Source organism: Crassostrea angulata, chromosome 1, assembly GCF_025612915.1.
Source record: "Crassostrea angulata isolate pt1a10 chromosome 1, ASM2561291v2, whole genome shotgun sequence".
NCBI lineage: Eukaryota > Metazoa > Mollusca > Bivalvia > Ostreida > Ostreidae > Magallana > Magallana angulata.
This window is the reverse complement of record NC_069111.1, coordinates 51,344,720-51,369,226: the sequence shown is the minus strand read 5'-3', so window position 1 is coordinate 51,369,226 and position 24,507 is coordinate 51,344,720. Positions and strand designations below refer to the sequence as shown.

The 24,507-nt window shown below is 34.3% G+C and overlaps 3 protein-coding genes across 14 annotated transcripts in view; 2 read left to right on the top strand and 1 right to left on the bottom strand.

Moving 5' to 3' along the window:
- LOC128180472 (rho GTPase-activating protein 5-like) overlaps positions 1 to 11,862 on the top strand; it is a 42,068-nt gene extending 30,206 nt beyond the window's left edge. For 7 of the 11 annotated variants that reach the window (XM_052848877.1, XM_052849170.1, XM_052848622.1 and 4 more), the window contains 11 exons: positions 41 to 146; positions 736 to 942; positions 1,762 to 1,899; positions 3,019 to 3,071; positions 3,186 to 3,332; positions 6,174 to 6,339; positions 6,626 to 6,703; positions 6,898 to 7,026; positions 7,644 to 7,676; positions 8,926 to 9,031; positions 9,187 to 11,862. In XM_052848877.1, coding sequence (XP_052704837.1) covers positions 41 to 146; positions 736 to 942; positions 1,762 to 1,899; positions 3,019 to 3,071; positions 3,186 to 3,332; positions 6,174 to 6,339; positions 6,626 to 6,703; positions 6,898 to 7,026; positions 7,644 to 7,676; positions 8,926 to 9,031; positions 9,187 to 9,394 — 1,371 coding nt within the window. In that variant the 3' untranslated portion in view covers positions 9,395 to 11,862. The remainder of the gene's footprint in view (positions 1 to 40; positions 147 to 735; positions 943 to 1,761; positions 1,900 to 3,018; positions 3,072 to 3,185; positions 3,333 to 6,173; positions 6,340 to 6,625; positions 6,704 to 6,897; positions 7,027 to 7,643; positions 7,677 to 8,925; positions 9,032 to 9,186) is intronic. The other 4 variants (XM_052848808.1, XM_052849092.1, XM_052849013.1 and 1 more) reach the window with 4 other exon arrangements.
- Positions 11,863 to 15,518: 3,656 nt separating this feature from the next.
- LOC128189181 (S-phase kinase-associated protein 1) lies at positions 15,519 to 18,647 on the top strand. 2 transcript variants are annotated; one of them, XM_052860685.1, is made up of 5 exons: positions 15,519 to 15,656; positions 16,094 to 16,190; positions 17,117 to 17,331; positions 17,589 to 17,729; positions 18,175 to 18,647. In XM_052860685.1, exons 2-5 carry the CDS (start codon positions 16,094 to 16,096, stop codon positions 18,208 to 18,210), a joined length of 489 nt encoding a protein of 162 aa, XP_052716645.1. In that variant the 5' UTR covers positions 15,519 to 15,656; the 3' UTR covers positions 18,211 to 18,647. The 2 variants fall into 2 exon arrangements, with proteins under 2 accessions (XP_052716645.1, XP_052716654.1); XM_052860694.1 differs by lacking the exon at positions 15,519 to 15,656 and adding an exon at positions 15,932 to 15,956.
- Positions 18,648 to 19,506: 859 nt separating this feature from the next.
- On the bottom strand, positions 19,507 to 24,503 carry LOC128189173 (GTP-binding protein 10 homolog). The gene is made up of 8 exons (XM_052860673.1): positions 24,205 to 24,503; positions 23,475 to 23,665; positions 23,037 to 23,125; positions 22,745 to 22,889; positions 22,537 to 22,613; positions 22,197 to 22,435; positions 20,083 to 20,206; positions 19,507 to 19,821 (listed from the first exon to the last, which is right to left on the bottom strand). Exons 1-8 carry the CDS (start codon positions 24,469 to 24,471, stop codon positions 19,604 to 19,606), a joined length of 1,350 nt encoding a protein of 449 aa, XP_052716633.1. The 5' UTR covers positions 24,472 to 24,503; the 3' UTR covers positions 19,507 to 19,603.
- Positions 24,504 to 24,507: the final 4 nt, after the last annotated feature.

Here is a 24,507-nt window from a genome sequence, read left to right as displayed (position 1 = left end):
GGTATTATGTCTATAACAAGTAATTCTTTGTGTCATACAGGACCACTGCTTTGTCGGGGCCGGAGAGTCAGATTATGACACTGTATATGGGGCGCTGGAACCAGGTCGTAGACAGCGCATCATGTCACAGGAACGCAAGTCCAAAAGTAAGCTATAACTCATGTCACAGGGACGCATGTCCAAAAGTTAGCTCTAATTCATGTCACAGGGACGATTATCCAAAAGTTAGCTCTAATTCATGTCACAGGGAAGCAAGTCAGAAAGTTAGCTCTTATTCATGTCACACAGAAGCATGTCCAAATAAGCTCTAATTCATGTCACAGGGACGCATGTCAAAAAGTTAGCTCTAATTCATGTCAAAGGGACGCAAGTCCAAAAGTTTGCTACAATTCATTTCACAGGGAAGCAAGTCCAAAAGTATGATATAAATCATGGACTGCAGAAACAATTATATTATAATCTGACATGATCTATACCTTAATAGAATTGATATAAATAATCTACAGGTATTCATACCTTAATATAATGGATACATTTGTATTAGAGAACAAACAATACCTGTGTTTTAAGAAAATGGTGAATTATATTTATGTTGTATGCCTTTTATCTTTGTTCTCCTTTCATTAATTCAAGTGGATATTGATGGGTGTCAGGTGCTAATGTGATGAAATGGATTATAAAAAAGCTAGGAGACCTAGTCAATTCATATATGAAGATTCTGTGATATCATTTTAGAAAAAGCTCAAGAATCGGATGACTCTGAAGAGTTCAGTTCGCTGGAGCGAGAAAAGCGAGAGAAAGACTCTATCTACAGCAGAGTGAACCGAAAACCAACGCCACATAAAAAGAAGACGAAGCAGAAGCAGCAGGACGGCCGTGTGTACACTATCCCCGTGTACACGGACGAAAGACCGCAGGGGAACAGGCGCAGGGATAACCGAGGTAAGGCAACCAGAGCAATATATGTGTATCGGGCTTTTATAATTCCACTTTGCTTTCATATTTATCTTACTGTTCACTGGGTGATTTGAACTTGGTGTGTTCTGTATTCATTCTATTTACTGTATAACCTCTGAGAGCTTTTCTTTAGTGTATAAAATGAATGATCCCTAACGAACCAAGAGAACCTAATGGATGAGCCTTTTGGTTACAACAATGACCTCTGTAGACACTGTGCATAAGGCACTTGAAATTGACTTTGTGTAAATAGTTCATTATATCATATAAAATTTATGACAGATGTATATTCAAATGTACAATTGATATTGTAAGACAGGTGATAACTAATAAGCCGATAAGACAGTTGATGGGATGAATACAGCAAGCTTTTCCCATATGTCTTTGTATATTGACTCTTGTGTTACACTTGCTGCCTAAATGAGTAAAACATCTGTAGCTTAGTCTTTACTTCTTATACCAAGCTTTAGGATGAATTAATCTACACTGTATAAGCCTACATGCACATGAATACATGCAGCAAATTTACCCCCCCTCCCCCCCCCCCCCCAAAAAAAATAATAATAAGTTAGGACTTTTTGAGCAATATACACCCTATGATAAAAAGGTCAAAATGATTTTTTTTCTATATAACATTTGCATGCCTTTGCAATAATTTGCTTGGCTTACAAAAAAAGTGTGTAAATGAAATGTTTATTCAGAAACAAATGTAAATCAGCTATTAGGTCAGGTGTTCTCTGTGGGAATAGCCAGCATGCTCCTAACGCTTTATTTAGAATGACCAGAGCTTTTCTCACTGAACAGAGCGGAGCAACTCCCCGACAGAAAGTGAAGGAACGGGGGACGAGATGTCCAAAACTCCACTGAAGAAATGCATGATAAAGCAAAGGAAGTGGCACGGGGTGACCGACAATTGTATTATGAGTCCCCAGTCCTCTCCAGGTACCTCCCAGTCAAAATTGATGTTGTCCAAAATAGAGTATTGTGGGATGGGAAGGTCGTAGGAAAGGAGGCAGTTTTGGGATGTGATAATGGGTTGAACTGGGGCTGATATTTAGGAAGGAAGAGGTAAAAGTTTGATCAAGTATGAAAACATTGATGGTGTTCAAGTTGGTAATGGAAGCTATATTAGTGGGGGAGGAAAAGTTTGATAAAGGAAAAGACAAACATCAGAGGGTGTAGAGGGTTACTTCATTAGATTGGATAGGGGAGAGAGTAGATAAAATGAGAGGGGAAGATTCTTTCAATTTTTGGGGGGTAAAAATGTCATTTTCAGATGGGAAACAAGGTGTTAACAGTTGAGTAATGAAGAAGGAGTGGGAAAGTTTTATAGATGATCATATTTTATAGCTATCGGTATTTAATGGTTGATGTTGATGTTGGACCTATCTGTATGATTTCAATGGAGAGAGGACACATTCTGTTATTTTTCAGTCAATTAATTGAGACCAAATGTAGCCTAGCCTTACATGATATTACTTGTACTACATTTAGCTTTTAACACAGTTAAACCATTGTCATAAGGCTGTTGCTTCATTATGTAAAGCTTGTATATCCTCACCATTGCATCTCGAGCTTGCTGCAGTGTTTTGCTTCAGAACAGCTTAATCTTAATGATGGCATTCTATAGAATATTTCCTTTGACTCTATACCTGATTGAATATTTCAGAAATAAGCAAAACTTGTATATAATAAACGTGATCCCTGAAAACACATTCAGTTTTTCTAATAAACGCCTTTTTTCTTGATAAGTACAAGACTCCTATTTGAGGCCAAGAGGTGCTGGTGTATTTTCTTAGTCCACTTATGTGTGCCTAACTATTTTAGTGTGTTTCAGAGTTATATTGTTTTCAAAATTTGTACAAAAAACATCATTCTTTATTTACAGTGTAATAAGATGATTTAATTTTAGATAAGCTAAGTTTTTTGTTTGTTCAATGCTCCTTGTTATCATTTCATTTTGAACCCTATCATTAAAAAAACCCATGTCTGATTGAATGAAAAAAATGTTACAACTGTACCAGAGTATCAATTTATAATTACTTGATCTAAAATTCACAGGAAACTTTACAGATTTTGAAATGACCAAAGAATACTCCAGTACCATGCCAAGGGTAAGTCAGAAATACTATTGTTTTCATATTTTCCCTTACTAGTGTTATTTGTGTAAACTTGTGACTTTGACCTGATTTTCAATTATTGTGAGATGTTTGAGTGGGCTTTTACAGGGCGGGTTTTCCAGTGCGGACGGGGACTATGACCTGAACGACAGTGGAAGCTGGATGACCAAGTTCAGGACCCTGAAACCCGAGAAAAACCGTAGAAAGGAGGAGAAGAAGTTCAAGGACGGAGAAAGGAGGAGGCAGAAAGAGGAGGTATGGACTAAAAACTTCTCTGTATACATTGATGTAAACCTGTAAAGCACTAGAGACAGGAAGAGGAGGTGGGTCTCATAATGGACATTCTACTCTATATTCATTATGTAAATCATGTGAAGCACATCCATGGTGCTTTACTCAAACTTTAGAAGTACCAATGAACTAGTAAACATTTTTGTTTTGTGAATTGAAAGGTTTGCGTGTACAGAGCCACATCTTTGCATTCTTTTTCAAAAGTGCTACAGTTATATGGCTATGATACCACTAGTCGACTTCTTTTCAGTGTGTTTGTTGGTGATTAAAATGTCCAGAACTAACAGTAACCATTTCAAAAAGTCAGAGGGTCATAGTGTTCAATCAACCTTAGATGATGATCATACAACAAAATAGACTTTGATAGGTTTTCTTGTTGTTTTTAGTGAAGATAATACCTTGTGTTATAAAATATTAAATCAATATTTGTGTAGTAAGTGAAAAGTAAATTGGTTTACAGGGTTGGATTTTGAATGATATGAATAATGAATGTATTTTCTTTCTCTGTGTGTACCGTCGGAATCCAATCGTTGCTACTGTATCGTGATTAAGATTAAAGTGCTGTCTAATTGGTAAAAGAACAACCTTGCATTTTGTTCCCAGGGTCATTCACACTTTAAATCCTCTTACCAATGAAAACAGATTAACTTAATGTAAACCATTGTTACAACTGAATATTATGCTTCTCTTGTGATGGGGAAGGAATTACTGAAGGGGAAACATCATCTTGTAGAATTACCACAAGTCATCATTATTGGCTTGGTTCAGCTTGATTAGATAAATCACTACAGAAAGATCAGTCAGCCATTTAATTCTTGTCTACTTCCTGTCAATTAAAGCTATTGGTTATTGATTAGGTATATAGAAAAAGCATATCTGATCCAAAGAGGTCATATTGAGGTGACAAAAGGTTAAGATTTCCATGAGAATAAAAATTGTATAAGAGATGTTTCTACATATTTGTTCATATGGGTCAAAAGCTGTGTACCTAGTGTTTTTATGGAAGGTGCACTTCCTCTGATTTTTGTTTAGACTTTAATTATTTGTAATTATTGATTCCCAGAAGACAATTATAGTTTAAGATTTCCTTGAGAAGGTTAATTAGATATGTTTCTACCGATTCTCTGTATCTGCACTTCCCTGTACTCACAATCTTTATGTGTGTGGTGGTGCATGTTATTGTTAGCATCAACTCTGAGAACAATTAAACCCAGAGCATTGTATACATTGTAATTGAATGCAGGGAATTACCATTTATAACAATGCTGCATAATGTAAACCAGAATATAAATCAGTCATTCCCACTGTATTAGTACCACCCCTTACCCTAGGGTCCGATCAGGGTTGTGTTACCCTTGTACAAGTCCTATCACAGCCAACTACAGGTAGGTTTAAAATGTCAGTGGGATCAATACACAGACCTGTTAGTTCTGACTAAACAGAAAATATAGCAATGCACGGCTTTATGGATTTAAATCTCCAGGTGATAAATTTGTTGTTCTGTTTTATTTGTACACTGAGGCCCTAATCATTTCCAGTGAGAGGTGTATCAATATGAAGCATGGTGCCATGATAAATAGGAGGAGGTCATCAGTGTACACTACGACATATTTCTTGGATACCTGAAGATGACTTTATTGTTTACTCTGTCAGACCCTGAAGTGTAGTGTACAGGCTAGTGTACATGCTGGCTATTGTTGGAGGCTAGTGTACGTGCCGGCTATTGTTGGAGTCTAGTGTACGTGCCGGCTATTGTTGAGTTAATTATATAGGACTGCACGGTCGGTACCTAGGCATGGAACTTGTGTGCCAAGTAACATACTCCATTTTCATTGTGCACAAATTCAAACAGGAAGGGAAATGGAAAGAACTTATGAGTTTGTTTGACCATTGAATTGATTATAGTTGTAGTTTACTGGAAGGTATAGGTATATACTTTGTACCTGTGACAGGGGGGGGTAGCAGTATGGGGTGCACAGCTTCTGTCACTGTGATGCCCTACTCTACCGTGGTGAAAAGTTCCACACAATTAGATAATAATCAGGTAGGGCCAGGAGAATACACGGTATATAGATTATTGATTTAATAGTTCAATTGCTGATTTTTTTTTGTGTGATAATTCAATGTATAAATGATTTAAACCTTGGTCTGGTTTTAGGCTAATAATGTAATAAAAAAATATATGTTTTCCTACAAATTCTCCCAAAAGATTATAAAATTTCACCAAATTACACAAAGTTGGTCTTTTTTCCAAAGAATAAAAAAAGTTATCAGAATATATTATAAACAAAAGTAAAATTTCATTGTACTTATTTGTTCATATTTTATTAGCAATAATGCTTTAAAAAGGTTATTGACATTTTTGTTACCAGATATCAAAGTCTTACTCATCTCAAAGTTGGAATGAGTCTTTATATGGGGCAAATCACCTGTAACCTTCTAAATATTCATGAATTTATCTTAGCAAGAGTGTTTTGTAAACAAAATTTTAAACTATTCTAAATGGGGCTTATAAAAAAAATGCTTACAATTGTACCAGGCAGTGCAAATGAGTGCAAAAATATAGATTTTTTTAATTGTTAACACTGTCAGTAAGTTCACATTCTGGTCTCCTCACCAAGTGCTTGGGTTTACATGTGATGTACTTGTAAAAGTGCCTCATTTCTGGACCATGGCTCATTTGGCATTATATGATACCCAAAACAGTATTGGGATAATAATTTTGGAGTCTCTTTTTGGAGAAACTCTGTGACGATTCTTATCTTGATGATATCTACTTATTTGAACCTTTCTTTTGACTTACAGGAGAGAAAACAGAAGGAGCAACAGAAAGCCCAGAAGAAGAAGAAGAAAGATGGTCGGCCGGGGACGTCGGAGAGCGGGTGTAAGCTCAGCGAGTTCCCCATGTCCAGCAACAACCCCTCCCTGCCCCAGTTTGTGGAGACTTGTGTAGAGTTCATAGACAATGAAGGTAGGTACAAGGGGAAAACATTCAAATGGGGGAGATTTTATGCTGAGGAAATGTTCATGCATTCAGTTTTCTGTTTAATTGTCCCTGCTGTTGAGCATGATTGAAGATCAGAGACTTATTTTTGTTTGTCAGTTTTAAATTATCTTAAAAACTAAAGGTCAAGGTCATTTGTAAATAGTTCAAGGTCAGCCCTCAAATTTTAGGCTGTATTACATTGAAATTTTATTGTCTAGAAAATATAATGAAATCCGGAATTATAACTTCATTCTCAATTTGTGTGTGTCAGGTATGAATACAGAGGGTATTTATCGAATCCCTGGCAACAAGCTGCAAGTGGAACTACTCCAGGGTAAACTACAGGAGGGTATGTAATTTATGTGATTCTGAAATAAAAGAACAAGGAAAGCTTCATATAATATGCAGATAATCTCAGAGCAAATCAGAGTTATAATAAATGTAGATAAATCCTTAAGTTATATAAAAAACTGCATATTAACAAACCCCTGTGTAGAGATTTGTTAGGGAAGGCACCGTATTATAGTGAGCTGTCAATTTCAGATCCATCGCTGGACATCCACACGCTGGACATCCAGGTCAACGCTGTGGCGACAGTGCTGAAGAACTTCTTCAACGACACCGAGCCCCTGATTCCCCCGAGTCTACACGACGAGCTCCTGGAGGCAGCAGGTGGGTGACCGTTTACTGACCACTGGTTATACTCTGTGTTACACAGTCTGTTGTATGTCAGTCAGGGCACTTGCCTAGGTTCTCCAGGCCCCAAGACCACGATCTGAGATAAGACTTATCTTACCTTTTTGAATTGAGATGATTTTTGGAATGAAATAGGCTTTAAATTGTAACTTTTTAAATACTTTTAGTGACCCAAGGGTAATTTTTGTTGTGGGTTTGTATGGGTGAATGTAAAATAAAGGGGTGATCTTTCAATTTAAAATAACCATTCATTGAATTTTGGTGGCCCTTAAAACATGAGATTTGAGGATGAAGCCTAGACAGTTATATCACCAAAAACTGCTAAGTAAAAGTTTGTGATCAGTCAATGCTGCATGCACATCTCTCTAGTTATGAAAGAGACATTTGAAGAATATGGTAAATTTGACAATTACAAATGTTGTATTGATTCAATGATTCAATTCAATTTTGATGTTTTCTTGGTGAATGCATTTGTTGAATGACTATTGTTAATTGAGTGGATTTTTCAGTGTTAGGTATGATATTAAAGTCAGGAGACTTAATGCATCTTCTTATAGATAGAGTGTTGTTTAATTGTTGTGTACACTTTACAGCAAATATTACTGAGCCAGATGATGAGTCGGAAGGTAAAAATATCAACCAATCACAATTCAGCTTGAGGTCATCTTAGAGGTCACATCTGGCGTGTCTGCCTGTGTGCTTATTGCTTCATTATTTTTCTCAGCACTGACACTAATAACAAGTTTCCCATGGTCATCTTAGTCATTAATCTGTAATTTTCCCATTGTCATTCAAAATATATAATTAGTGAACATGATTTTTACATATATTACAAGTATATACATGTAAAATGTGTGTATTGTGTATTTTCTCAATGCGATCCAAATCTGCTCGTCTCAAAACCAGTGAATAAATTTTCTGCTATGCATGAGTATGATAATCTGTTTGACAGTATATCTCTCTTACATTTCACCTTTGATTCTACATGTATTCTGTCTGCCAAAGATCAAGTAAGCACACCTATCTAAATGCTCTTCATTTTTCATAACTTTGAACCTCAATATATAAAGAGTGTATAATAACTTTGAACAGATTATATTATTTTGATAATTTAATTTTAAGATACTTATGGATTAAAAAGATTTTTTTTTATATTTATGTTCAAAAAATGAAACGTCTGTTCAGTAGATGTTCCCCTTGACCTTTTCTGAGTGACCTTGACCCTAGATGGTGTAATGTTAATTAATTCCAGACATCATATAAGCTCCATCTTCATGTATTAATCATCAGCACTCTTCAGTACCGCGACTAACATCTTGGATTGTAGAATGGTTTGGGATTCAAGACATTTATCTACTGGGGTTTTTTAAATTTCAAATTTAACACTTTAAAATGTTTTTGGTATGTAATATATGGAACAAGAGAGAGAAAAGCTGATTTTGTTAAATTTTGTTATGTGTATTTGTTACATAAAACAAAAACAATACAAAAATAATGAAAAAACTGAAACTTCATAGAGTGGTAGAAACCTGATTTTCTAGTCTATTGTTCACTGTTCACGTACAATTAGCTCCATTTATGGAAAATTTGCATGTATTAACACCATACTAATGCATCAAAGAGACTTTTTTTATATGAATAAATGGTTTCATGACAAAATGTGCAACATCACATGTCATTGTTCACGTTTTACTCTTCTACAAATACAACTTATATTCAGAAATATTATGTGCCCATTCATAATAAATATCACAGAAAAAGAATTTGGGGAAACAAAAACATAATCATATACCACTAAATAACATGATGTGGCATACCTAAAATTCTGGTTTTCTGATGATAGGATATTAATTGTTTTTAATTTTCATATTTAAGGTATGCCTGACAAGAGCTCCAAGTTACTGGCTTTGAGGGGTGTTCTCAAGAAGATTTATCCTACAAATTATGAAGTGCTAAAATATTTTATTACTCATCTGAAGAGGTAATATTTTGTTAAAAGTTTGAATAAACTAAGATTGAAAATTCTATTATAATACATAACACAGAAACATTGAAGATAGCGTTTTTACAGTTTTACAAGTATATAGCTAAACGTGTCTTTTTGGTACTTACACAACTGTTTGTTGTATTTTGTAGAGTTAGCCAACACAAATCTACCCATAACATGAACAGTTCAAACCTGGCCATCTGTTTGTGGCCCACCCTCCTAAGAATCGACTTTACCGGTAAGACTTACACGGACATGACACAGATGACTAGGCTGCCGGCCATTATAGTCCAGACTCTTATAGAGCAGTGCGGTTTCTTTTTCCACGGGGAGGATGAAATCTCGGAGGTGGTGTGATGAGGGTGGGCTAGTGTTTATCCGACACAGAGACCCTTTTGCCTGATTATTTAGCTCATATCACTGTAGAGTGCAGTAACGGAGAGACATTATACGTTAACATGTGGCCTTGCCTGTGCTGAGAGATGAGTGCAGAGAACGGGGACTGATTGCCAGCTAAGCAGGCCGGGCCTGCATGCCATACAATGGCGGACCAGCACCAGAAGGCATTCTGGCAGCTAACAGGTTGGCACGAGTCACGGAGGCATTTTCTTGTTCATTAACTGTATAGTGTTTTATTTACAATTTTAGTGGGCCAATATACCAGTGCATAATATGTGTATGAGAGAATGTTGCAAAAGAATTAGGGCAAATGATGCTTTGTTGTCAGTGATACGAAATATTCCGCCTCTCTTTCTTTTTTTTCTTTTTTTCTTTTTGCATATAGTCAGAGTGAATATTTAGTGTACTATTTGTCCAAATTTAAGATGTATGCAATCCTGAAATAGTGAGAGTGTTGTTAAAGGGAGATAAGCAAGTGGTCACCACTTCTGGATATCAAGTTGTATTATAGTCATTGTGTGAAGCTAACCACAAACTTGGAAACCATTTTTTAAAATGAACTGTTATTTTGACATTCTACTGTTTTGTTAGAGAAACTTTTTTTTCAGCTGTGATTTTACAATGTTGATTTTTGTGGTATCTTTTTCTTATACTATGTTATTTTAACTCATTATGAAACTGTTATTTTTGGGAGAATCAAGTTCTATTTTATTTACCTTGAGTGAAAAAACCTGAAACATTGCTACATGACAAAACCCTAAATGTGCAGTCAGTGATGATCTTCTTTATTTGAAACAAATATTTTCTCTATCTATATTTACTGTATTTCAAGGTGGAAGAAAATGCTGATTTTTCACCAATTCATCCTAGTACAAATCCCACAGAAAATTTTTACTTTCATTACAGTGTGTTATGTTACTTTCATTTTCCTTAAATTTATCAGACTTTTACCTATATATCCTCAAAGGGCTTCAAGTATAGATTTTTTTCATAATTAAGTTATCAAATATGGATCATAAGTGTAATGTGTAAAAACTCCATGTTGAGTACATTTTATCATGAATTATAATTTTACCTGTACTTATTTATATATGACACCTTATAAAACCAAATTAATTTGTGTAAAATTGGATGACTACACCAGTTAATTGTATTTATTATCATTACATATTTATATTATATAATGCCTGCTTATAAATGATAGCCCCTTATGTAATACACACTCTAAGTCAAAATAGTTGGATGTGTATTCGGGTCATCACTGTTATTCCTTGAAGTTAGCTCTAATGGTCAAAGTTTCAAATCATGAAAAAATTGTAATTTATAAAAGGCATTCAAGAATATTAAAAGTAATGTAGACTCCTATTGTGCATAAGAGTGAAGGGAGAATATTTTTTCTCCATCATTCGTATGGTAAAATCTGTGTATGACTGAATAATGCCAAATGAACCATATAATTGTCACTCAGATGATTCAACAGAACCAAATAATTGGGAAAACAAGCAGTTACTGTTATAATATGCAATGACAAAGTGAATGCATCATGACTTGAAATTTCATTGTTCCCCCTGAAACTCTCTAGTCCAAAAGTTGATGTGTCTTTCTACCGCATTGTGTGTTTGAGGACACAGTGTTCATTGCCCAACCTGTGGAGGGGGGACTTCATGTATCATCCAACAGACACTCTTCTTTTTTGTTTCATATCTTTGAAGTAGTGGACCATTGACTATTACAATCTTATACATGTAGAATGCCAATGTTATGCGTGTACAATTGTATTGCATTCTATGATGATTTATTGTTTACGCTGCAAGATATTCAACTTGTGTATTAACCTACTGATGTTCTAGAAATTCTCTGATCGAATTATGGATATTAAGTTCACTGGTAACGTAACTCTTTTACAATTTCTGAGTTACCGCAGTCCGTGGATTTTGGTGTATTTAAGTTAATCAAGTTGCTATAGCTACTAGGTGATATATGATTATTTCCTGTACAATATTTTGCTCAGGTTAATGTACGTAACAGAAACCTTTCACCAAAGGTGTGATCTTCAAACCCCAAGAAAAAATAATTGAAATGTTGAGAAGTTTGTAGGAATCGACAAGGATCTCTTTGCAGGGTTGTGATACCAAACACTGGAGGCATTTTCTGTGTCTTACTAAATATGAAAATTGGGCCAAATGCAAAACTTAAAGAACAGAATATAATTATGTATGTATATCTAACCAAGTATACCAAGCTTGCCTTTGTAAATTTTGATTGGTTAAACATTCTGTATGACGGCCCTTGGCGGGCTGTCCTATGGGTCAGTCTACCCACGGTAATCATGGTCTGTACCAGTCGTTGAATGGTTTTTCCACTGCTGCTATTTAATTTGCTTTACACAGAGATGTACAATACTTCAATAAAATGTCAATAATTTATTCACCTCTGTCTTCATTAATTCTTTAATGCCAAATAAAGTTTTAATGGATCCCAGGGAAGAAGTCGTGATCCCTATTAATTTCTGTTGGAGAAGGCCCAGCAGGAAGCTTTTAGATTACATTTCTTTGAAATTGATTAAACGTTTATGTTTTATATGTGTCACCAATCAAATATATACCATCTCATAACTAAATCCACTCTGATTAATAGTGAATGGGTGCTTCTAATGAAGTGAATTTGAACTTATTAATATTTCTATCTGAATTTCTCTTTGAAATTGACACATGGTAACAGTTAAATATAATAGGAATATCCATTATCAACTGCCTAATAAAAAGCCGTGCTTTTCGTAAAATACGGTAATTGATTAGGAAATCAGTATAATATAGAAAGCCAATCCAAGAAAGAAAATTCTGAACTCCATCGATTATGTATCTTTCAAGGTTGCAAGAAATACATGTATGTTGAAATTGAGTGAAACAAAGAAGAGGAATATAAAGTCGTATGAAATGCCAAGGCCATACGCTTGTGACTGATGCATTCAAAATTCAGAAAGTAGAAATTGCTTTATATCTAATTCTTATCTCATACGTAAAAAATCGTACATCTTGCAGCTTGATCCTATGGTGGTCGATTAAGCTCATTTGAGGAAGCTCACCGGTGCATAGGGAAAAATCAACACGCCGTCGCGCTGTCACACGTACATCACACCACTGCTCTAAAACCGCTCTATATAACATGGCGTCATGCTAACACCACTTCACACAACTGTCACACAACACACCACTGAGATGACACCGCTCTATATAACATGACGTCACGCTAACACCATGCACTTCACACAACTCTCCGTTGCGCTGTTACACGTACATCACACCGCTCTATATAACATGGCGTCATGCTAACACCACTTCACACAACTGTCACACAACACACCACTGAGTCGACACCTCTCTATATAACATGACGTCACGCTTGCACCGTTTCACACAACACACCGCTGCGCCAACACCGCTCTGTATAAAATGGCGTCACGCTAACACCACTTCACACAACTCACCGTCACAATGTTATACAACGAGCCGTGCATCCCGTTAATGCGTAAAAATCGTAGCAGTGTGTGTTTGAATTTATGAAAGCGCAATGGTGTGCGGTGCAAAGTTGTCTCGGTGCGACGGCGATTTTTTTTTCTGGACGCGCTTTATGCGTTTGCAATGGTCAAATCCTTACACGAACACCATAGTCACTTCTAAACCAGCCTATCTCTTACCATCAATTAATTAGTTTTTGCCCATTAAAAGTTTATATAAGGAATAAGGAATCATTCTTTGAGTATTTTGAGGTGAAAATTTCGGTCGGGGCGTGATCAAATCCAATAAAGCCCGAAGGGCTTTATGATAGATTTGATCACGCCCCGACCGAAATTATCACCTCATAATATTCAAAGACTGATTCCTTATTACTTATATTTATAAAATTTTGAACCATCGTACGATTGAATAGTTAAATATTAATAAGCAAACCCCGCTGGCGCCTCGATTTGGCGTCATTTGTTTTATGGGTTATATAGTACAAAATCGATACGTAGCGTTATCACAGGCAAAGACACTGGAAAATGTAAATATATGGTAATAATAATGTGTTCCTTTGCGTATCGAAGTTTTTTAGTCATTTACTCACAGATGTACCTAAATAAATAAAGTATGGATTCTACTAAACCATCTCTTCTTATGTTTTTTTTTTTTTTGGCGGGAATAATTTCTTGGAAATGTTTGGATTCTATCATATCGATGTAATCATCTTACCCTCTTGAATTGTCGATCATGACTCGTACTTATGTCATAAAATACACTATATCGGTAAAAGGCAAAGCTGTGAAACATGACAAAATTGTAAAACGATTACATCAATGTTATCAGAGACATTAATAACATTTGTTATTTATGTCTCTGATGTGATAGACCATTTTCAGGAAAGTATTCCCGCCAAAAAATCAGAAAAATGTTTGATTAGTGGTATATATACATACGAATTATATAAACTATGCAAACTCAAGGTACGGAAGAAAGTTTTATACTTTCAATCATATCTTTGTTTACCGCTTGATACTGTATTATTTTCTTTTCTTTTTTCATGTATTATGTGTTCAAAGTGGCATATAAGCCCGACGGGCCGGGTGTTTAATCTATGCTGACTGTTGTTAATATTACACTTGGAAATGTCTACACATGTCACTATAAATAAATAAATTACTTACTTACATAGTTTAGGTGCCCGTGGTCTTAATGCATGTATGATGAATACATGTATTTCTATCGACAAGCGCAGAAATTATTATAAAATACATTAAATAAACAATACAATTAATTAATTTGTATGTTAATTTCTCATTTCCTTCATCATTTGAATTATACATATAAATTCTATTACCAGCTTTCACTGCTTGCATTAGGAATTTTTGAATGGATTCATGTGTCATGCACTTATAAATCAAAGATACCGGGTATATTAATTGATACATCAGTGCATGAAATAAGTAGGATTAACGTAATAACTCGTTTAAAATGACGTCATTCAATTTAATTAGAATTATAAAAATAAAAATAAAATAAAGTACATGGTTCCCAAAAAGAATGATTTTTATATCATTAATACATCTATTGATATTTTAGGTATCAAAGAATCAAGCTAGTGGTAGACTTTAGTAAGGGCCACCCAATCAGTGATGTTTAGAATCCTTTACTTGACTGAGTTCAAAATTGCTATACCTTTGTAGAATTTAATAAGCAGTTCAATGACTTCAGTAGTTTAATCAGCCTATAATGTCAAAGTAAAAGGTTAAACTACTTTTGGCATGAAGAGTTCACCCAATATCTTGACAATTTCAAATGGTAGTCATTAATCTATGATTAGGTTAATATCCGTAAAAATAATTGATTATGTACAACATGTTTAAAATGTACTAAATATCCCAAAGAAGCCGATTGTTTATACATCATACACGGATCTAGAGGGAGGGGTATCTTTTCAAACTTATTAAATTTAGACACGTAAGATCGTTTTGGAAAGCGGAGGAGGAGGTGTTTGTGTAGGGGAGAGACTTGTCAAACAATTCTTGATAAGCCAACAAAAAAATAATAGAATAAAACAAAACATCGTTAATCATGGAAATCAGCTGGGGGGGGGGGGTTATACCTAAACTATAAATTCAACTTTATTGTTAATTAATTTCCTTATATTTCCCATTCAATTTTTCCAACATTTTTTTACAAGGTCCCAGAAAAGTAGGGAATGGGGCATCTCTATAATAATTCAGTCTTTTTATAAGTAAATTCAAGAACAATGCCTGCTGCGTAAAAAGTGGGAGGCCTCTCCCGATGGTTAAATATGGAAACACCCCCCAACACCCCCCCCCCCCCCCCCCGTCCCGAACCCCAACCTCCGTATCTCTTGGACCCCCTTCTCTCGCGTTATGAAAAATTAAAACATTAAATTTCAGTTTGATATAATTCCATATCTTTTTTATTTATATCTGAAAACCACGTAATCATTAATTATTGCATAGTTTTAATCATTATCTACGATTGAGTTCCAGTTAGGCCCTTTTGTTTTCATTTTAAGTTGCGTTTGGGTCCTGTTGGGTGAGTATGTAATTTGGCGCAACTCCCTTGTCTCTGATGTTACTAAAAATCGCGAGGTATACCGAATGCTGTTAATCCGATAGGATACATTCAGAAGTGGCATAAATTGCATGAAATTTTGGTCTTTTTTAAAATCACAGTAGGCAGCCAGGGTAAGATTATTCGATATTTTACATTTAATTGGTTAAATTTTAATGAATAACTTTTGGAAATAAACGAAATACGTAGAAATATTTGAATTGTTTTGGTCGCCAAACGTGTTCTCTCTTGCCAACAACATGGCGGAGTTAAGAACCAAAGATAGTTATGATTGAGTGCCAAGTGACGCATAATCTGAAACGTGTAATTTCGTTATCAAATACGAATACAAAACTCATACCTTACTCTTGTGTACATTTTTGGGGACATCAATTTGATTTTTCAAATCCTTGTATTTAAACACTTCCTTCCAGGTGATTTATCATTTGAATCTAATTTTTTAAATCAACAGTTTCCTTTTATAACTAGTGTTGACATCGCTGGTTGTTCTTGTTTACAGACTGAAATCATTCTGTATATTTTTATAACAATCAGTGTTCTTTGTGTTCAGATGCCGATGATAAAGTTGCAGAGTTTGGAAGGAGAGGTATTCGAAATAGATGTGGAGATTGCAAGACAATCTGTAACCATTAAAACTATGCTGGAAGGTAATCAGAAATTATTTTACAGTGTTTACAGACCTATTGTTTTTATTGAAAAATGAAAATATATAAAATCATTCTGTACTCATAAAAAATGAATTACATCATCTAGCTGTCAAAAGGGTTTTGGATGAATTATTTTTACTTTCCCAAAGGAATGTGTGAGATAAAAGACTTGGACAAATTTTTGTTGGCGAGATGATTTTATGAATTAACTACCAAATAATGTATGAATATAAGATATATTCTTTCAATTTCAGATCCATAAAATTCGTAACTATGTAATATTTAAAGAGAAAAATAACTTAATGCAGTGTGTTATATGAAATAAAGTGCTGATGAAAGTTCAGCTATTTAGTATTTAATGTTAGAACATGTAGAATGTAATAAGTTATGGTGTTAAAAACAAGTGTGTCAGAGTTTTAGACCTTAATTCTGATTCATAAAAAATGTCAAGAAAAGAAAATTATTGTACATCTTAATCAAACCTACATTTTTTTTTTCTTCGAAATTTTCAGTTAAAATCCATACGAAGTTGTGTTTACACATCAATGAATTTAATTGTTTATTCAACATTGGAAAAAATATCATCCATGGCGAATTAAAGTCAAAGATTTTAAGAAGATAATGCTAATCCTACTACCGGTATTTGTTTACACTCAGTTGATTGAAGAAGGTTACATGTGACCATGTGACAGGCTATCTAATTAGCATTTTGTTTTTACGATCGGGGCTTTGATTTCAATCAATATTATGACTATGGTAATGCTTCTTTTTTTACACCAAACAAACCAACAGAAGTAATTGCTATAATACACAAGGAAAATAAAAAAAACTCCCCATAATTTAGTAATGTGCTATAACTCCTTTAAGATAACACTATTGTACTCAAGATTTGAGTATGCTATAACTGGTGTTGCCTGTTGCCATAGATCTCGGTGTAGAGGATGATGATGAAGAGCCCGTCCCACTTCCCAATGTCAACGCAGCCATCCTTAGGAAAGTGATAGCTTGGTGTACATACCACAAGGATGACCCTCCCCCGCCCGAGGACGACGAAAACAAGGAGAAGAGAACAGACGATATCTGCTCATGGGACGCTGAATTCCTCAAAGTTGACCAGGGAACCCTCTTTGAATTGATTCTAGTAAGACACTCAGTTTATACTAGGTTTCTTATACATTAACAGTGTTATAAAAATATTTTCAAAACCAAGTTATCAATTAATTTTTCTTTCATGGGGGGGGGGGGGGGAGGGGCATTTTTTTGTCCTTTTATTGTTTCCAAGGTTTATGGGGACATACTTTTGTGGAATGGCTTTTATAAATGATGAATTTAAGCTGTTTTTCAGAATTTGCCTTGCACTGAAAAGTTATTTTTCTCATGTATTTCTTTATATTTTAGGCTGCCAACTACTTGGACATCAAAGGTTTGCTTGATGTCACATGCAAAACAGTAGCCAACATGATCAAAGGAAAATCCCCAGAGGAAATCAGGAAGACTTTTAACATTAAGAATGATTTCACACCAGCAGAGGAGGAACAAGTGAGTAAAAAATACAAATATTACCCCCTGCATACTTGAAATAGTGTGCCAAATTGAATAAATTTCTACATAATGTACATAAAGCCAGAAAGTATTGAAACAATTTAAAATTAAATAAGATTTCTTTGTGAAGCTAGTACCAAATTGACTGTCTAAACTCATACCCTAAAGTAAACTCATACTGTAATAGTGATCAACAATTCTGTATACAGGGTTATTTTCGCCCTGTGTTATTTATGCCCTTTACACTTTTGAACAGTTTTCCCAAACACAGTAATATAATTAAACAGATAACTCAGTCTCGTTACTATTCACTTCATCTTAAATTAGCCCAAAGACAAGGGAAATAAAATGGGCGCAAATATTTCTCTGTATACACTTATCATTTTCATTTAGTAAACTCTGCTATTTATTATGATTCACTTGAATGATTTTTCATCTTCAGGTTCGAAAAGAGAATGAGTGGTGTGAGGAGAAATAGACAATTGTCAATAGTGCGTTAATACAAGAGAGAGACTTTCTGAGTATCTTCATGGGTTATGTGAAGAACTCGTGTCCCAACAGTGGAGCCAACTTCTTGATTGAATCCCTCCCATCATGGTGATGTGTGATGTAATTGCATGGTCCATTGTACTGGGGGGGAGTTTGATTATCATGTTTTATGATATTTATTTGTGATAATGCTTTGTGTTGTTAGTTTTCTTTTATCTTCACAAGTCTGGCTCTACACAGACACTCACAAATATTTTCCTTCCTCGAATTTTCCCCAAGAACAATATGGTTCTCATTTGAAAGTAAAATACCGGTAGTTGAAATAAAAAAAAATTGTGACTTAGTATTAATTAGTTGTGTATATTTAATATGTATATTCCTTTTTATTGTGTGAAAGCATTATTAAAATGCAGAATTCCTCACAAATTGTTTTATTTTTCATTTGAAAAGCCGGTCAGTTGTGTTGTGGAAATAGACATAATGTTTACTACTTTCATAACAAGAACACAGCCAAGCAGAGCATCATCGAGAAAATGATTTTAAGTATTGGCAGTGTACGTACTTGTGTGGGTTTTTTTTAATAACTTTTCCCTGTCACCAGGTCAGTATACATGTATTTAGAAAGTTAACTCTTATCTTCAGTGTGTATTTCATTTACTCAGAAATAAAATTTAAGTTCATTGTAGTTTTATTCTTTTGGACCAGATTTCTCAAGAAAAAGACGATATAAAATTTAACATTCCAATATACCGTGCTATTAAATGAGCAGAATTCAATTTGTCTATACCGCTTGGTGTGTTATAGTACTGATGACATCCAAAAATAAGCATTTAGAGCTTAAATAATATGCAGCTTTGTGTCACACGGCATCTAGTGCAAGACTGGTATAAACAATCTTCAGATGTATTATTCCTGCAGGTTTTGCTTTGAATAACTTAGTAGGACAAGGCTAAGCAAGGGTAATACTCTAAAACTCATTGACCTTTTATTTTCAAATCAGTAGGTATTTAAATTTCATGACTGGCAACCATAGATCATTATTTTTGGTCTGCCAACATACATCCGAAGTAACAGGTTCAAAGTAATATGCCTTCAATTTTGTGAGGGTCTTACAAATTAATGACACAGAATTTCGAATTGACAAGTATGAAACCATTAACATATTTTGAAGCTGGACTTTATTTACATGTATATCAACTTCAAATTTCGTTTTACTTTTCGTCGAGTAACTGAATCTCTGAATAACCAAATCCTAGTATATATATAAACAATCATAACAATAAGAACCTTGGCATACGTTTCATTTACAAATCTGGCACAAATGGAGCCAAGGAATAACTTAACATTGTCTAGTCTTAAAACACATGAAGGATAAACATGGCTTAAGCTGTTTTATCAATTTTTCTATGCTCTGTCATATCATGTTGCCATTTATCTAGAGGATATTCAATTTCTGCAACAAAATGAGTGTCTAATATCTCTCTTAATCGTAGTTTGGCATTTAAAATGTTAGTTCCTTCTTTAGTAGATATGGTCAGAATATCCTCAAATTGTATCAATTTGTGTGGCTGTAAATCACTAGGATAATTGGAAATGCTGTCTGAAAAACAAAACAGAAAAACAGTTTAATTTCAATTTCACATATACCTCCCTCCATTTCAAACGTCAATACTGCGTACTTTAAGCTGAGTTTTAAATAAAGTTGCATTAAATTAAGGAAAATGATGATCAACCTTTGATTATAAAAGTAATTGATATACACATGTGTAAACTTCGAATAAAAACTAATCTAAAAAGATTTTCTGAAGAGAATTTCAGGTTAGAAGGTCAGAGAGAGAGCTTAAGCTTGAGCTTGGTTTACCTGGTAAGCTTTTGATTCTTTCAATGATGTCTTTAACAATAGATCCATCGTGGTCACAGTCTATTTTGTTGAGTGCCAACACGGCCGGTTTGTCCACCAAGTGGTGTTTATACATTTCTACTTCCTGTTGGAACAAAATAGGACTGGCATACATGCAACATTCTGACACATTAGACTACTGTATTTTTGGTAAAATTAAACCTCAAATACATATAGACTACTGGTACATTTATTCGATAATTACATTCTTGAATTCATCTAGCCTTATGTTTTACCAATATTTAATATTGAAATATTTTTCCAGTTGATTCATTGCCTACGATAAATTTTTTAATTTTATTTAAAAATAGCCTGGAAATGCATCCTGAATTTTTGGGCATTAACAGGTTTAATTGCAAATAAAGAGGAAATAATATATCAAGTAAAATTATCAAACACTGAGGAATGCCGCATCTGTCCTTAATGAATAGGCCCATTTTATGATTTTTTGTGGGTAGAGTAAAGTGAAGAGAAACCTATCCATCGTGTAAAGAGTTAAATGAGATGAAGCTTACCCTAACTACTGGTATGATAAATTTTCCAGAGAATTACTTTCCTTGACATTATAGCAATACTTTATAATTTTTACTAAGAGTGTCCATTATTAAAAATATTGGAATCCACTTCATATGATAATCGAGACAAAGTAACCACAAAATTGTTAAAAGCTTGAAATTGATGAGTTGTCATAATGCAACTTAGGCCACAATTAAAAATATTTCAGTTTGTCCAAACCCGACCGGTAGGCAAAAATTTTTTTTTTTTTTTTTCAGAATTTGCATGAAGTTTTTCCAACCTTTTATATCTACCACCTCTAACGTTATACAATAAAATACACAAGGCTTGTGTATTTTATTGTATAGAGGTGGTAGATATAAAAGGTTGAGGAAAAAAACTTCGTGACGAGCCCCTGTGAGCGGACACGAAAAACATCTGAAAAAAAAAAAATTCTTCCAAAAAACGGCAAAAAAAGAATATGAGTTGGCGGGTTTTTTTCGGGTCGGTCGCGATTGTGCAAACATACAATCTTTTTATTTTGGCCTTAAGGTACCTCACTACATCAAGACTTTCACTTTTTAAGACACTTCGTCACAAGATGGCAATTTAAAGTAGATCCAGTGTTCTGTGACGTCACACTTTTTTGTAAAACTTTGAATTCTTTAAAAATTGTGCAAGATAGTTTTATTTATTTTATGTGAAAATAATCACCTGGATGTAATTAGAATTATTGATAGGTTCAAGATATTTTCGCACTTAAATTTATACTAAATTTCTAAATTTTTATATATTTTATTTATGCAAAGGGGAAATAACTCGTTTTCTGACTTTTCTCTCAGTTGTATGTCTAAATGCTATAGTTTTACTTATTCCAACGATTAATTTTCAAATATTTTTGTAATTTTAGTTTTCTGATAAAGTTGACATTAAAATTAAACAAGAAAAACAAATTTCTGCCTACAAGATTTTACTTTAAACCAAAAAAAATACATTTTTCTAATGCTAAAATATGCTTTAGTTTATGTTTAACTGGCATCTCAAAAAGTGCGATGACATGTATATTTTTTCTAACAATTGATGACATTTAAGTTTATTAAGTCGAAATCAGTTCGGTTTTTCAACTTTCCTCAGAGAATTTTACGAGTATGGAGCTACCTTAAATGTTTTATAAAATTGAATGTATTGATTTGTTAAAATATCAGCATAGCTCAGTGGTTAAAGTATCTGGCTTGTGAACTGCAGATCATGATTTTGAATCCCCCTGGGGTTTTTGTTCATATATACATTAAAATTAAACTTGAAAATCATAAATTTTATCCAAAATTGCATATTTTTTGCCTATTTGACAAATATACTTCTTATGCACCATGCTATCATAATCATGAAAATATTTGCTGATTTCAAAACTATTTCAAGATGTAGTAGGCCACCTTAATTTTTCACAAAATGACTGAGTAAATGTTAGGACATTTCCTGAGATTCAAATGACCTATGATACAAGTTTGTTTTTATGGAGGTAAAAATACCAGTACCGGTACTTGTATCTTTAACAAAAGAACATGTAGAAGTAAAAGTACCCTGTTCAAAATGAGTATGGTTTCAATGGGGTCCCTGAATGGAAACCTGGTATTGAGCTGGAATCCATTGATATCAACCAGGAAGAGGAGGAGCTTGGTGCGTTCAATGTGTTTTAGAAATCTGTGCCCCATTCCGACATTTTCCCATGCCCCCTCAATCAGACCGGGGAGATCGGCCACTGCGACCTTCCGGCCATCTTTGTAGTCCATCCACGCTATCCGCGGTTTTATAGTTGTGACTGTAAGAGAGAGGTGATGTTCATTCATACCATAACAATTGCAGAACATTGCCAAATACATGTACCTCTAAGCGTCTTTATTCTAAATTTCATCAACCTACACGGGTAATCTGCTATTTTCCATCCACCTGATGTTGTTACTGCCGAACCAAATGTTGACTTCCCAGCATTTGGAAATCTATCCAATTAAAATATATGATTCTGAACTGAATTCATTATTCGGTGAACAAGATAGAGAACTGAGAGGATTTTTTTAAGCTGTACATGTAGATGATAAAGAATTCCCTGAGTTCCTTCTCCAATACTTGCCCCACAAGACCAATGTCTGCTATTAACTTGAGGTTTAAGTCAACTGTTTTAGTTTCCCCCTTTACCCCCAGGAATCCATTGGCAGGGCTCCCTCCAGATCCCCCTTTGGCCACAATAAATTCCATCCCTTCCTCATCCAGATCACCTGAAGCAAGTAAATAAAGATGGCATTAGAATTATCCAACTGAAAACATTGTCCATGTGTGCAGTGAAGAGATTTCAATCTGACTGGCTGTCAAGCTTCAGCTAGATATGAGTTTTAAAGCTCCATTTGAGAGTTTTAAGCACCTACCTATTATTTTATTTTGATGTTCAACTGTTATGCCTAAGGGAACTTCTAACACCAAATCCTCTCCCTTTTCCCCCAGCAAGGCAAGTTTTCTAAGAAGAAATGATAAAAATAAATCAAATCACAGGTACCCGGTAAATGAAACCACAACGAAAATTATGCTTACTTTAAAACAGACACAATGGTTTGTTGCCAAGTCTTTAAGAGACAAAATTTGATCTCTATCCTTTAGAATGATCTAGATCTGTATATAACCATATTTCAAATAATCTATTTTCAATATGATTACCTATACTAAAGATTTTGGTCATTAACAGTTCTTCTTATTCAAGGTCCAACATATTATTTAAAAAAAAACTCATCCTCTGAACACTTCTTTACAGATAATTCTCAAAATTGATATTCATATACACCGGTATGAAATAGGTTTATAGAACTCACTTGCATGGTTTTCCATCAGCAGCTTTGAATCTCTGTTGTGGGTAACTTGCTTTGATATTTTCTAGCGTTGCTGTTTTTGAAGCCTTAATAATCACATTCCCACCATCCCCTCCTATGCCACCATAACGAGCCAATCCATAACCACCGGAACCCCCTCTCATTACTGCATGCAGTCTATCCATAAAGAAATCCTGCAAATTGTCAAAGTTGCTTCTTGTAATAAATGTGTAACACATTAGGGGGATGACGACAACTTTTAGGGTTGAACTAAAAAAAACAAACCAGTGCTCTAATAATTGAACTAATTATTTTATATTTCTATTAAATTATTGAATGAAAACAAATTTACTGCGTAGATTTATAATGGAGAATGTTTACATCTTTTCTCCACCCAAAAGTCACTTGGAATCGCTCGCATAATTTTTCAACTTTTAATTGGAGTACCTTCATCTTTTTTGCAATGGAAAATCCCTGTAAAATTCTTATTTTTAACCGTGTATTGAAGCCTGACAAGCTAGTAGGGCATTTTAAATGGAAAAATCTTGGGATTCTTTTTCACTATCAAATGAGGTTTGTTTGAACCCAGAGGTATTTATAAATATAAAACAATTTAAGAAAATGTGCGACATAAATATCTTGGGATAAACTATAGTGTGATATGTTTAAACGCTTCATTTGTTGTTGGATCTACTAAGACGTGCAACATTACTGTCTTGGTAAATCATTTTACCTTTCTCTTTGTTGTCTTTTTGGCTTCATCACCTTTTTCGAAGTCATCTTCAAATGTTAGATTACTTTGAGAAGTGTGCTTGCTCTCTGTTGGATTCCGCGATACATAAGGTTTAGAGTATTTCTTTTTGTAATTTTTTTTGTTCTTGTTTTTGTTGCCATAATTACTGATATTACAAATTTGATATTCTGTAAGGTTAACAAGTTTTTTACTGAATAAACGATTCACTTGCGAGATTGCGATAACCAATGTCGTGGAGGCTGCCATTTTTATTTGTTTTAAAATCTCCACAAATAAAAGAGT